At 53.6% G+C, this 15,274-nt stretch overlaps 1 protein-coding gene across 1 annotated transcript; it reads right to left on the minus strand.

Annotated features, from left to right (window-relative positions):
• Nucleotides 1-120: 120 nt before the first annotated feature.
• Nucleotides 121-10,234, minus strand: CALML4 (calmodulin like 4). The gene is given in 6 exon segments (XM_079768445.1): nt 121-422; nt 4,217-4,405; nt 6,212-6,352; nt 9,937-9,967; nt 10,087-10,105; nt 10,107-10,234. Coding segments are annotated over 6 exon segments (600 nt in total). The 5' UTR covers nt 10,229-10,234; the 3' UTR covers nt 121-324.
• Nucleotides 10,235-15,274: the final 5,040 nt, after the last annotated feature.

The raw sequence follows: 15,274 nt of genomic DNA on the forward strand, positions 1-15,274 counted from the left end.
CTGAGCGGTGAAATGATTGGCCCAAAGTCAGACAGCTGGGAAATGGCAGAGTCAGGACTGGAACCCAGGCCCATCTCCAAACCAGAGGCTCTTTCTGGACTATAGACTAATGGCAGTTACTGAAATTAATAAAAATCTTTTATTAAGGACATGCTAATACCATGGCCGAAATCATTTATTTTCATTGCTACGTTATCCTCTGCTACAGTCAGGGAGCGTCATGCCGCTGTGCTGTCTCCCTAGAGTGAAAGGAACACTTTTCTTGTTAAAAATTAATCCGTCTGATTTTCAGGCCCAGGGGAGGCTCTCTTGCATTCTCTCCATTCAGTAGTCGGGCACAGGAATGGCGATCTTCTGGATAAATTCATCATACTTCACTTTGCCATTTGCTTCAATATTTGCTTCTCTGAAAAGATCATCCACTGCAATAAATCACATTAATTTTTCAGTTCAGCTTTACTGCTATGTTACAGGACATCGAGTTGTTGGGGGCTGGGGCTCCCCAGAGGTGTTCCCTGAGTGTCCAGTTGACTATTCACAGAGACCAGGAAATCAGACAGCGAACAGACCAGGACAAGCCCACCCCCCAACTTGGAGACCACTGATACAACTCTGAGTTCATCGGGTTTCACTGAAGCCAAGCCACCTTGTGTTTTTTGTTAGTTTGGAAAGAAAATGCCCTATATTTCTGGTACCTATAGTTCCAGGAATCTTTGGCATGGGTTTTACCTCCCACAGCTCACCCTCCAGCTTCCCAGCTGATCAGGCCCCCTCGGCAGCTCCATCCTGGGCCACCGTGGCCCGGGCTTTGGCCTGCCCTGGCCTGCCTGCCTTCCCTGCCAGGTTGGCATGCCCCACCCCAAGAGAGGACCTGGTGACAAGTGGTGTCTGCCACCATCACCTCTTTTTTTAAAAGTTTGTGTGTTGGGGATAGGGATACTTTGAGAGAAAATAAATTCAACCGTGTCTAAAGCTGAAAGGGTACAAAACTGCCATTGCTCTCCATGACGCTGCTCCAAAAATATCGCTTCGTTTACTTGTTTCTTCTCGTTCTGGATTCCTTGCACAAAATACTAGTTTGTCCCAGATCTCAGCAAGAAGGACCATTTCGGTACTCGCTTCGGCAGCACATGTACTAAAATTGGAACGATGCAGAGAAGATTAGCATGGCCCCTGCGCAAGGATGACACGCAAATTCGTGCAGCGTTCCATATTTAAAAAAGAAGAAGAAGGGCCATTTCAGCTTATATGTCTCCACAGAGGCCTCTCAGAGCCAATCTACCGTTGGCTCTTTGAAAAATCCTGACCCTCTTGCAAAAACTGTCCCCTCCCCTGTGTCAGCTTCCTCAGCCCTAGACATCCCGACAGTAATGCTGGACAGTTAGAAAACACCCTGTGATTCTCTGCTTAGCAGCCTCCTCCAAAATGTAATTACTGTGCTCCGCGCCGGAGCCGCCCGTGGTGCCGAGTATTTTTAGAATGTGAAGAACACTAAGTTATCTTCATGGTTCCAACCATCCCAGCGGACAGGTCCAACACCAGCTCAGAGCCAACCACTGAGCCTCCTCCGGTCCAGAGAAGGGCCCACAGCCGATAGCCAGGTGCTGGGTCTGCCTGCTGGGTGGTATGCCATTCACGGTGAACCCAGAAAGAACCAGGATGCCGGCCCATCCCAGGCCTTACAAAGGAGCCCTCCCTGCCAGCCTTCAGCTGCTCCAAGGATGCTTCTTGGTAAAATGGGTTTCCTTTCAGTCACCCAGAGTTCAAGGTTCCTACTTCTAGTATCATTTTTCCTGTCTCCCTGAGCCGAAGGAAGGGAAATCGGTCTCTCAGCTTGTCGGGAACACACTGCCATTTTTTTTGAAATGTTTCTTGACTGGTTAAACGAATGAGAAACGTGGACGAGTTTGGGACCCAGGGTATTACTTGAGACAGGGATCGTGAACCATAAGAATGAAGCCCAGCTGGCCCTCTCTGCTAGCACTCCACCTGGCACATCAAAGGCCGAGCGGAGTCCTGCGAGCCTGGGAGGGAGGGCGGGCCCCTGTTCCCCCTGCTCGCGTTAGGCGTTAGAACGGCCACGGTGAAAGACGGGTCGGACAGCGCCAGCTGAAGGAGTCTGCCTCCTGCAGCACTGTGTTTAAATGCCGAGTGCTGAGCCTTTGTGACTGCAGGTGAAATCGAAGCGGTCCGCGTTATAGAATGTTAGCACTTGGGGGACCTGAGGGGTTGTCTATTGTAACCTCATTTCCCAACAATGAAACTGAGGAGGGTGAGTGAGGTTAAGAAACCTGTCGGAGGCCCGGCCGGTGTGGCTCAGAGGTTGATGTTTGACCTATGAACTAGGAGGTCATGGTTTGAGTCCTGGTCAGGGGATATGCCTGGATTGCAGGCTCGATCCCCAGTGGGGGGACATGCCGGAGGCAGCGATCAATTATTCTCTTTCATCATTGATATTTCTCTCTCTCTCCCTCTCCCTTCCTCTCTGAAATCAATAAAACGTTTTTTGTTTTTTTTTAAGGAAAGAAACGCATCTGAGGTCCTCCAGGATGAGGAGGAGCCAGGATTCAAATCTAATTCCAACCACAACCTTGCAACCCCTTCTGGTTTGTTGTGATTTCACCTAAGGCCCCACATTATTGAGGCCTATTTCCTCCACCCCCTGTGTCCCAGCAGCATGAGTAGGAATCCCAGCCTCTGGGGCTGGTGGTGTGGACTCTGGTGGTGACTCTAAATGGCAGCTGTGGCCGGACCCAGGGGCTAGCGGGCAGACAGGAAGAGCACTGGCAAATGGCCCAGCACTGGGGTCGCCCTTAACCACATGCGAAGGGCTTTCCCAGAAGACCCGGGCCCCTTGCCCTGCTCTGAGGCAGGAAGGCACGCTGGGCTGCTGGGAGGTCCAAGGCAAAGGTCTCTTATGGGTCCTGTGGCCAGCAGTCCCAGCAAAGGCCACCATGGACACCCCTTGGGAAGAGCTGTTAGAGCTGGTAGAGTCATGAGGAGAGGGAACAAAGCAGCATCTCAGGCCCAGCCAGCGTGGCTCAGTGGTTGAGCATCAACCTATGAACCAGGAGGTCACAGTTCGATTCCTGGTCAGGGCACATGCCTAGGTTGCAGGCTTGACCCCTTGTGTGGGGCATGCAGGAGGCAGCCAATCAATGATTCGCTCTCATCATTGATCTATCTTTCTTCCTTTCTTTCATTCTTTTTTTAAAAATATTTTTATTGATTTCAGAGAGGAAGGTAGAGGGAGAGAGAGAGAGGAATCGAACCTAGGACCTTTCAGTCCGCAGACACTCTAATCCACTGAGCCAAACCATTTAGGGCCATCATTGATGTTTCTGTCTTTCTCTCCCTCTCCCTCTCCCTTCCTCTCTCTGAAATTAAAATAAAATAAAATAAAAAAGTATATATATATATTTTTTTCTTTTTTAAAAAATATTTTATTGATTTTTTACAGAGAGGAAGAGAGAGGGATAGAGAGTTAGAAACATCGATGAGAGAGAATCATGGATCAGCTGCCTCTTGCACACCCCCTACTGGGGATGTGCCCACAACCAAGGTACATGCCCTTGACCAGAATCGAACCTGGGACCTTTCAGTCCGCAGGCCGACGCTCTATCCACTGAGCCAAACCGGTTTTGGCTATATAAATTTTTTAAAGTAGCACCTCAGTTTGGACACCTGGCAAGAGCAGCAACTTCAGAAAACAGCTGTGCGAAAGAAGAGCCTGAGACGGGCAGAGGGTGGGGAGATGGGCAGAGGGTGGGGAGGTGGGGGAGGGTGGGGAGGGGGCAGTAGGAGAGGGAGGAGGAGTGTCTGTGACCTACGTGCAACTCCCAGCTCTGCTACCGCAAGCCACTCAGTTCACCTGTGTCTTTGTCATGAGGGTCACTAGTGTTCCCAGGGTGTCAGAGCTCTAAATAAAGACCCACAGTGAAAGCTTAAATTCAGGGTGAGGCCCAAGTAGCTCTCACCTCCGTTTCCCAGGCCACCTCTTCGCCCTGTTAGATTGCTCCCGCTACCCCCAGGTCCCCTAGCTCTTCCTTGGACTCCAGTCCAGAGCTCACCCTTCTTGCCATCTAGTCACAGCCTCCTGGGGCATGCATGAAACGCAGTGTCCGCACCATCCTGGGGCCATGGATTGGGCTTTGGTGTCCTCCCCCCAACTCCCCAGTCCTCTCCTGCTGTAGGGAAAGAGGGAACAGGCCGTTACCTTCCTTGTGGGTGAGCTTCTCCCCCAGTTTCATGAGTTTTGACCGCAGCTCCGACGCCATGATGTAGCCTTTCTTCTCCTTGTCCGCCATCAACATGGCCAAGAGAATTTCTTTCTTCGGGTCCTCTTGTTTTATTTGCATGTGCATAATGGTCAGGAAAGTGGAGAAATCCAGCTCTCCATTTCTGTCTAGGAATCCCCCAAACACAGCAGAGTGAGCAGGGAGGTAAAGGCTCCCCACCTGCCTCCTGCCCAAGCCCTCATGGCCGGCTCCAGGGCCACGGGACTCAGGAAGGGCCCTGATGGTGGCAGTGGTGGCGGTGAGGAGGATGCGCCCCTCTCCTGAGGTCCCACCTCGGATATGCCTCCGTGATCCCTCCCAACATTGCTCAGGGCCAGTGGGTGTCATCTCCCCATTTTGCCAAGAAGACAGTGAGTGGGCAGTGCCTCCCAGAGCAGTGGCAGGACCAGGATGGAGCGCACCTCCTCTGCTCCCTTCCGGTGCTGCCCCGGTGCCCTGAACTGGAGGGCATCCATCTTCGTCCACCCCCTTCAGCAGCCACCCCGGCACACCCACAAAGATGGACGGTGACCCCACCGGGGCCTCAGGCCCAGTCCCACCTGGGCTGGCTGCTTGCCTTTCCCCTCACTGCAACCACCCCAGTTCCCCAGCCCGGGCCCCTCCTCCGAGCATGTGTGGGGGCCTCGGCCCTGGCCCGGCCGGGGTACAACTGCAGGAAATTGGAACTTCCCCTGGCCACAACTTCCTGTTTGGAGACAGCAACCGAAGGAAACGGCCACCCCTTGGCGGGGGAAACAGACCGCCGTCACTGAGCGCCTGTCCCTGGGCTCTCGGCCTCCAGAGGCCGCCCCGGGCCCAGCCTGGCCGCCCAGCGCGGCTGTAGCCACGCTCTGATGGGACCTGGGGGTAACCCCAGCAGATGGTGGGGACCCCCCTGAGAGATGAGGAAACCGAGGTTCAGGTGGCTCCGGATCGAGTGGTCTTTCCAGGCCACTCCCTGTCTCTGGGCCAGTCTCTCCTTCCTGAGTGTCCAGCTACCGAGGCAAGCAGCCACCCCAGCCTCTGACACCCTCTTGTTTCTTAAAAAAAACGAACACCCAACTTGCTAGTTTCTGGTTAAAAAAGTCCTATATGCTCCCCTTGTCAAAAATACAGGAAACAACAATAAAGCGGATGAAAATCATCCATAATCCCAGCGCCTAGAGAACCACTTGGCTGGGTTTTCTTCCACCTTTTCTCCTCCCAGTGTTGTATAGTTTTTAGAAGGTCAGTCGGGACCTAACTGGTGTAGCTCAGTGGGGAGAGCGTCGGCCTTTGGACTGAAGGGTCCCAGGTTCGATTCCGGTCAGGGGCATGTGCCTTGGTTGCAGGCACATCCCCAGTAGGAGGAGTGCAGGAGGCAGCTGATCGATGTTTCTCTCTCATCAATATTTCTAACTCTCTATCCCTCTCCCTTCCTCTCTGTAAAAAATCAATAAAATATATATATAAAAGAAGGTCAGTCGGAAATCAGAAGAATTGGCTCCCACTCTGATTCTGCCATTGGCCTGAGCACTCGGGCAAGTGCCCCCATGGCTCCGAACCCTGGTCTTTACCTGTAAAACAGCGCCTTCTCCTCTGGGTGGTTTGCGCTAAGCACGTGACACGTACTCAGAAAGGGAAACTGTTCTGACGAAGCCATTTGGGGATCACTGCCACACTTTCTTGACTGCAGAGTTTGGAACCTTGGTCCCAGGGCGCTCTGTGAAATGAGGTGTCACCACTGCTGTGAGGACTCAAGGAACCTGGCCAAATGCCTCCACAGCTCCCGGCTGGAGACCTCTGACTACCACCAGCATGCCTAACCTCTGACCTGTTCTCACATCCACCATCTGTACCCACTGTGGGCTCTTCCCAAGGACCACAGCTGCAGGGCTCAAGGCCCACCCACCAGGCCAGCCCACTTCTTCCCCAGCCGGGCCCAGCCCACTCACCTATCTTGTGAGTCTGCAGGTGCCGCTGCACCTCCCCTGGTGTCGGGCTGGCCCCCAGGCACCTCATCACCACTATGAGGTCCGTGGCTTTTATCTTCCCCCGCTGCTGCTTGTCATACAGGGAGAAGCATTCCTTGTACTCTGTGCACAGCCAGGAGGGAGAATCAGGAGCATTCCTTCACCCTCCCTCCCCCGCAACGCACACACCCTCCTCCCTTTCCTTTCCCCTCTCCCTCCTTGTGCCCACCCCCTCTGTCCCCCTTCCCATCACAAATAAAAATACAGGACTGCCAAGTTCAATTGAACTTCCAATAAATAATGAACACATATACTAGTACCGTATTTTCCGGCATATAAGACGACTGAGTGTATAAGATTTCCCTGGGTTAAAAAGTTGTCTTATACGCTGGAAAATACGGTGTATATATGTGTGTGTGTGTGTGTGTGTGTGTGTGTGTGTGTGTGTGTGTGTGTATACCGTATTTTCCGGCGTATAAGACAAGTTTTTAACCCAGGAAAATCTTATACGCCCAGTAGTCTTATATGCCAGAAAATATGGTAAGTGTGTGTGTGTGTGTGTGTGTGTGTGTGTGTACCGTATTTTCTGGCGTATAAGACAAGTTTTTAACCCAGGAAAATCTTATACACCCAGTCGTCTTATATGCCGGAAAATACGGTAAATATATAAAAGGCTAATGTGCTAAGTGTCCGACCATCCAACTGGTTGCTGTGACACACACTGACCACCAGGGGACAGACGCTCAATGCAGGAGCTGCCATGACACACACTGGCCATTTACAGGGAAATGGCACCACGACCTGGCACCCACAAACAGTTAAATATTTCACCCTTTGTTCTCCCTGCGTGATCTACAATAATAATCTGCTTCGTGTTGATATTTACTGCTGTGTTGCTGACAATTACCTGATAGAGAAGTTGGGGTGCTTCACTGGGCTGGAAAAAGTTTAGCTAAATCAGAAAGCAGGTCTAATTAAGCAAGTTTATATCTATAAAGCTTTCGCTGGCGCCTATCACACACATGTGTTTTGATCTGTCATAGTTGATTGTGAATTTGGGTGAGACTTCCATTAGAGAGAAAGGGCAAATAGTGATATTAAAGTGTTTTTTCTAATTAATTTCCTTTCAATGTGCACTGGGCCACTAGTTTTTAGTATAAATACGTCTCAAATTTTTGCACGGGATACACTTATACTAAAAAATATTTGTTGCCTAGCTGGTGTTGCTCAGTGGTTGAGCATCAACCTATAAACCAAGAGGTCACTGGTTCCATTTCTGGTCAGGGCACATGCCTGGGTTGTGGGCTCGATCCTCAGTAGGGGGCCTGCAGGAGACAGCTGATTGATGTTCTTTTTCATATATATTTCTATCTCTCTATCCTTCTTTCCTCTCTAAAATAAATTAAAATATATATATAAGAATGTCTTTTAAATAAATAAATAAATAAATAATGAAATAAAAAGTATTTGTTGTTTCTCTGACATTCACATTTAGCTGAGTGTCCTGTATTTTATCTGGCAATTCTGTCCCCTCCCTCTACCCTTCCTCCTGCTCCCTTTCTCTCCTTTCCTACCCCCTTCCTCTCCCTTCCTTCCCCTTCCTCTGCTCCCCCTTTTCTCCCTCCCACAACTGACTCAAACCACTGGGAAGCTGTCCCGCCCTCCAGGGCCAGTCCAGGGAGAGAAGGAGCCCACAGCAGGGCATCCAGACACCCAGGGGACCTTTGCAAAGACAACTTATGTGGGAAAGGGGAATGATGATGCCTCTGGGTTACTGAGATGACCAGAAACCCCCCTGGGAAGTCCTGGCAGACAGTGCCTCTCAGCTGGGGTGACAATTATTACAATGATGGGCACTTCTGAGTCCACTGCTCCAGACCCCGCCTCCAGGCTGAACTCTCAAGCTGCCCTCTGACCCCAGCCCTGGGTCTGCTCTTAGAGACTTGGGGGAGGGGCCCAGGATGTTTTCTCAGCTCTGACTAGAACCGGCTGGCAGCTCTCTTCCAACCCTTTCTCCCTTAATGGAGACGAAATGGCCCCAGGAGCTGAGGCCTCGGGAGCCCAGTCTCACAGCCCAGCAGAGCAGGGCCCCACCTGCCTCTCTGCCCCGGCTCCCAGCTCTGGAGGAACACCCTGGGCCCTCCCACAGGGATTCTGACTCCAGAACTGGGGGTGGGACTGCCATCGGTGGAGCCTCTGCCTGGGGGATGGGGTAGGGGTGGGGGTAGGGACTGTGACGTGACAAGTGAGGTGCATGCCAGTGATGCAACTCTTCCCAATGAATGTGTTATTATTCAGTCTGATGAGTGATCTACTATTGCACTAGTTCCTACCCTGTACACATGACACTCATTAAACTCAAACCTCTTTCAAATCTTCAGCACTACTGACTGCAATAGGGCCATCTTTTAAGGCTTTGTTTTGTTGTCACAAATGCAGGGGTTGGAACATTGTTTGATCTTACATTATTTAATAATGGCTGATTTTAACAATAAGCTCACACAATTTCTAAAGCTCATGCTGGCTACCGCAAGCTGGCCCCACCCAGGCTGCACCAGGCCCAGTGTCAGGCGCATGCCTGACACTATCCTCTCTGTCGCTCACAGCAGCCTGGTGTGGTGTCATTATCCCCACTTCACAGGTGAGAAAACTGAGGCTCAGAGATGGTAGGAGCCCAGGCCTGCAAGGTTCCTGGTCTTCCCACTGCAGCAGGCTGCCTCTGTCCAGTCTGTCATTCATTCATTTACCATTAGTGGCCACTTTCTTGGTGTCAGACACTGGGATACAAAGGGAAGTTTGCCTCTCCTTCTGGAACTTCGGAGGCCCCCGAGGGAGGGTCCGTGAGCCTCAGAACCAGAGGTGGGTGGGGGACATAGGCTGAGCGAGACTCCACTCAGTCTTGCCTTGAGACCTGGGCATGAGAGGCCCTGCCCTGGGACTTGTGTTTTAGAACTCCTTGATCTGGCCCTCCTCTTGGGGTGAGACTGTGAGGAGGTCTATGGGGAGGTGCCCACCTGGAGCCTGAAACCCATTTACCCACCCACTCTTCCTTCTAGACCAAGCTCTGGGTGGGTACTCAGAGCTCTGGAATCCCTACCCAGGGCCCACAGGACCCAACCTCAGCTATGCTGGGCCTCCCTGGTCTAGGTGTGGGCCCTGCGCTCTGTGTAACCCAACTCCTTCCCTTGGCCTTGTGGAGACTGAAGCCTGCTCGGGGACTCAGGAATAAAGTGCTCCACACACCCAAACTAGGCTTGATGTCAGGGTGGAGGGGACCTCAGAGACCACCTAGGCTGACCTCCCACCTTATAGGTGGGGAGACTGAGGCCCAGAGAGAAGGGTGCTGTGTGGGGGTGCAGACCTGGTCTCTTTGCTCTGCCTCGGCCAAGTACAAAGCCCTCCTCTTGTCCGGCCCCCCCCCTCGGCCCCAGCCACTTAGCTGTGTTTCTCTCTCCAGCCCCTCTCCTCCCCTCCCCGCCTTGTAACTCACACTGACAGACATAGCACCAACCTTTCTACCTGCGAGCCCACCCCACCCCCACCCAGCAGCGGCCTCCTGGCCTCTTGCCTGTGGGTGGGCCCACATCCCCACCCCGCCCCCCACCCCTGGCACCTTTTTCCCACCAACAAAAACTGAGCAGAGCAAATTGCTTAATGAGACCCATATTTCGCTGTGAGTTGCTAATTAAAGAGCAAACCCAACCTACCATTAATTTGGTCCTGGGAAAGAAACTTGGCCTGCAGCAGACAGAGGAAACAGTCAGAAGGGGCTCCGTGAACTCTCTCCCCGCCCTCCCCTCCCCACCCCCGCTAAACCCCCGCCCCAAGCCCGGCAGGTGACACAGACCCTCGCTTACCATCTCGGGGCCTCCGCTGCACTCCTGGCACCCCTGAGCTCCCTGCTCCCAGGACTGCCTTCTTGGTTTCCTTCCTCCCGGCTTCAAGTCCTAAGTCCGCCAAGCTGGGCGGAGGCCCCTGTAATAAACCCGCCGCTGCCATGGAGACCAGGCCCAGCGCCAGGGGTCGGATTCCCGCTTCCCCGCACAGCTGATGCCCAGCAAGGCCTGGGCAGAGCAGCAGGTGGGTTCTGAGAGAACAGGGCTGCAGGAGGGCTCCCCGGGGCTCGGTCCTGCCCCAGGAAGCTGAAGCTCTGGACAGACGTTCCTTCCTGGGGGCCCTCCCTGGACACGGAGAAGGGGTCAGTGACACACCGAAAGCGGGGCCCGGATGGGGTGTCCTGGGCCCTGCCCTGGGTGGGGGGTGTCTTTTCTTTCTCTCCTGGGACTAAGCAGGGGGCTGGCAGGTGCCGGGTGCTTAGCACACTGTCTTATTTAAGAGGCACCACCTACCCGCTCGCAGGCGGGGAGGAGGCCCTACCTGATGGCTCAGCCCAGCGATGGCCGCTGCCACTGGCCAGGCCTCGGAGCAGGGACGCGGGCCTCGGTGCCTCGGGTCGGATCCGGTTCCTTACCCGCGTGCCCTTGGCGGCGTGCGCCTGGCCTGTCCCCGCACTGCTCTGCGCCTGTTTCCCCGAGGGGCCTCACATGGGACTGTGTGCATTCAGATGGCGAGCGCACAGCCCGATCTCCTCCGGCCAGTTCCCCAGCTCTGGGGTCCGGGCCCCACAGCGGGCTCCCCAGGGGCTCAGAGGGAGGCCTCTTAGGTGACTTCCCCGGCCAGGAAGCTCCTCCTTTTCTTCCTTTCCCTTCTCTCCCCTCCGCAGCCCCCACTCCTTCCGGCAGAAGCTGCTGACTCCCCATTTCCTCAGTGGTTTGTGCTGCTCCCCACCCCCACTGCGCGCGCGCGCGCACACACACACACACACACACACACACACACACACACACACACACACACTCACACTGAGGAAGTGAGGGCAGTGTGGGGCGGTCCCTAGAGCTGCTGAGCTGGGCACAGCTGGGTTCTCGCCTCCCAGCTCCTTGTCCACAGCTGGTGGCTGCCCTGTCTGTGGGCTCCAGCTCCAGGGTTCGGCCACATGGGTTGTGCCTGTACAAGGGGTCCTGGCCCAGGGGGTGAGTGGGCCCCAGCGAGGCTGCGCTGCCCAGAGGAAGAGGGAATCTGGCTAATGTGCACAAGCACATGGACACGTGGGGCCCTCCTTGCCCGACCACCTCCATGTGGAAGGTTCTCTTTCCCCCCAAACTGTGGGTTGAGTCACCTCTTCACACCTGTTTCTAGACCCAGTGTCAGCTGGGGGATTCTGACTCCTTCCTGTTGGGGCTGAGAAGAGGAGCTAGTAGGGTGCAGGAGAAGGGGAACTTCTCACTAACAGCTGTGTGGGGGGAGAGGGGAAGGAAAGCCAGGTGGGGTCTGGGAAGGGCAGGGGGTAGGGCTGAGCCTTGTGGGGAAGTCTGGGGGGGGGGGGGGGCAGGCCAAGCGCATGCTCAGAATCGCCCTGCATTTGGGAAGGGGCACGTGGGAGGAGATAGGCATTTCCTTCGTGTAAGTCAGTATGTGCCGGGGTTTAGGGCTGTGTCCCCACTGGCATACCCTTGTCACCTCCTTCCTTAGGCTTTTATGTGTCTCTCATATGATGGAAACACCTGCACGAGGGTGGTGGCTACATGAGGGTTCACTATGCAAAAGTTCATCTGGCTGCCTGCTGTCCTGTTGTGTGTATGCTACACTTCAACTCAACAGGAAAAAACAGAACCCCCTCCATACCCCTCGGGACGTGGGGGGCTGAGATGTTCACCTGAAGGGCCCCATCACCAGGTTTCTGATTCAGCAGGTGGAGTGGGGCGAGAATTTGCAGCTATCCTGATGCTGCCAGTTGGGACCACACTTTGAGAACCACTGGCCTAGCTTTCCAGTGGAGTGAAGCCAGGTGGCAACTAAGAAGTATTTCTAGCCCAGCAGGAGTGGCTCAGTGGTTGAGCGTCGACCTATGAGCCAGGAGGTCACAGTTCAATTCCGGGTCAGGACACAAGCCTGAGTTGCAGGCTCCATCCCCAGTAGGAGTGTACAGGAGGCAGCCAATCAATGATTCTCTTTTATCATTGATGTTTCTATCTCTATCTCCATTTCCTCTCTGAAATCAAGAAGAAAAAAAATTTTTTTAAGTATTTCTAGGGAAACATTTCCAGTGACGGTGCCCAGAGAGCTCTGTCAAAAGAAACATTAAGCCCTAGCTCAGTGGTCGGCAAACTGGCTCACGAGCCACATGCGGCTCTTTGGCCCCTTGAATGTGGCTCTTCCACAAAATACCACGGCCTGGGCAAGTCTATTTTGAAGAAGTGGCGTTAGAAGAAGTTTAAGTTTAAAAAATTTGGCTCTCAAAAGAAATTTCAATCGCTGTACTGTTGATATTTGGCTCTGTTGACTAATGAGTTTGCTGACCACTGCGCCTAGCTGGTTTGGCTCAGTAGATAGAGCATTGGCTTGTGGACTGAAGGGTCCCAGGTTTGATTCTGGTCAAGGGCACATGCGGATTGTGGGCTCAATCCCTAGTAGGAGGTGTGCAGGAGGCAACCAATCAATGGTTCTCTCTCCCTCTCTGAAATCAATCCTATCTAATAAAGAGGGAATATACTAATTAACCCTCATGCCATAGCAAAGATGGCAGCGCCCACTGCCAATAAGGAGGGAATATGCTAATTGACTGCCCTGCCCTCAAAGATGGCGGCGCCCACAGCCACAAGATGGTGGCACCCAGTCCCCTTAGCCCTGCTGGGGTGGCAGGCACACGGCAAGGCCAATCCCGCCCTCAGGCAGGCCCGGCCACTCTGTGTGCCTGCCTCCCAAGTCCCCCGGTCCTCTCAGCCCCCCAGCCGCCCAGGGCCGCCTGAGGTGCAGGCAAGCCTCAGATGGCGGCTTCCCAGCTGCCCAGGGCCGCCCGAGGCTCAGGTAACTGGGGCTGGCCGAGGCTTGTGCTGCCGGCAGTGGCAACTGCAGAGGTGTGATGGGGCATCGCCTTCCCCTGATCACCAGGTTGCCTCCTGCCCTGAGGGCTCCCGGGCTGTGAGAGGGGGCAGGCTGGGCTGAGGGACCCCCCCCTCCGGTGCATGAATTATGAATTTTCATGCACTGGGCCTCTAGTGTGTGTGTGTGTGTGTGTGTGTGTGTGTGTGTGTGTGTGTGTATGTGTATACATACATGTATGTATATATATTTTTTAAAGGGACATTAAATCTCTAAGCCTCTAATAATTTGCTGGGATTTCTTTTTCATTCTAAATATGTTGACTCTTGAACATGGGCTTGAACTGCATAGGTCTACTTCCTATGTGGATTTTTTTCAGTAAATGTATTCCCCTTCATTTTTCTTTTCTTTTTAAAAAAATGTTTTTATTGATTTCAGAGAGTAAGGAGAGGGAGAGACAGAAACATCAACGATGAGAATCATTGATTGGCTGCCTCCTGCACACCCCCCATTGGGGATCGAGCCCGAAATCTGGCATGTGCCCTGGCTGGGAATTGAACCATGACCTCCTGGTTCATAGGTTGATGCTCAACCACTGAGCAACTCTGGTTGGGCCTTTTGCTTTTCTTAATAACATTTTCTTTTCTCTAGCTTTACTTTATTAATAAAAAATATGTATTAAGCAACTATGTTGTCATTTGGGTTTCTGGTCAACCATAGGCTATTACAATAGTCAGCCTCCCACATCTGTGGGTTTTTAGTCACAGATTGAAAGTATTTGGGCCCTGGCTGGGTAGCTCAGTTGGTGGAAGCATCGCCCCACACACCAAAAAGGCGGTGGGTTGGATTCCTGGTCACATAACCAGGTTCAGGGTTTGATCCCAGGAGGCAATTGATCGATGTTTCTCTTTTCCTCCCTTCCTCTCTCTCTCTCTGGGGGGGGGGGGGGGGGGGGGGGAGAGAAAGTTTGCCAAAATATTACAAACAAAAAAGGAAAAACACTGTTTGGATCCATGGATATGAAATCCAAGAATATAAAGGACCTGTAGCTAAGTTTTTGGGGAGTCAAAAGTTATATGCAGAATTTTGACTCTGTAGGGGGTCAGTATCCCTAACCCCCATGCTGCTCAAGGGCCAACTGTATTCACTTTCATCCCTAATTTTTTTACTGTTTTCTTACTAAGGGCCCTTCAAATTGTATTCGGGTCAGGCCCCACACAACCAGGCCTGTGCCTGATCAGATGTCTATTAAGTCGCTCTGTGACTAGGCCCGAGGGTTTGGAGGGGCCATGTCCTGGAGATAGGGAAGGAATCCAAAGAGGCTGCTGGGCAGGTGGGGGCACCAGGGCTTAATGATGCAGTCTCCTGCCCAGCCCCCTCCTGTTGAATGGTAATAGTAGCCCAGAAGTTCCAGATGACCGCCTGGGGGAAGAGGCAAGACCTTTGAAGATCAAGAGCTGAGGCCCGGAGAGATCAAGTGATTGGCCCAAGGCTGAGTACTGACCTCCAACAGAAGAACAGACCAGCTCCCTCCCTTGCCCCGAAGGGGACCCTCTCTGCTCCGGCCTCTGAACCAGGCTGGCAGCACAGCTGGGAGGCTCCTCGTGCCATCTCTGAGGGCAGGTCTGGAGATGCCCTATCCTGGCCCCCGTACCCCCATGCTCCTCTGAAGAGGGCTGGGATGGACCTCGGCCCTTCTCACCGCCCCCTCTCCCCAACCCAGGGATCCTACAAAGTGGCACGGGGGAGGGGGGGAGAGGGGGGCAATGGCAGCACATGCTCCTGGCCAGATGGGGCTCAGTGGGCCCTTGGGGTCTGCCCAGTGCTCGTGCCTGGGCCCCAGACAGCCACTCTCTCCCTTGCCCTGGGGACCTCCCTCCCTCCTGCTTCCCCAGTTCACAAAGCAGCAGCCCCAGCCAGGCTTGGCTTCCACACTGCCTTTATTCACACCTCTCACCACCTGATGCTGCCGGCAGACAGGGACTGACCAGAGGCCGGGGGACCTCTGAGGGGGCTTCAGAGGGACCCCAACATGAAAGGAGAATGTGAGGCACGGGGCTCCCTGAGAACACAGGAGAGGAGGCAGGTCTGGGGAAAGCAAGGCAGGCCCCCTCGAGACCCACAGGTACATGTGGGCCAGTGCTGGCTGGAGATGAGGCTGTG

This window comes from Cnephaeus nilssonii (genome assembly GCF_951640355.1).
Source record: "Cnephaeus nilssonii genome assembly, chromosome: 4".
In the NCBI taxonomy this organism is placed as follows: domain Eukaryota; kingdom Metazoa; phylum Chordata; class Mammalia; order Chiroptera; family Vespertilionidae; genus Cnephaeus; species Cnephaeus nilssonii.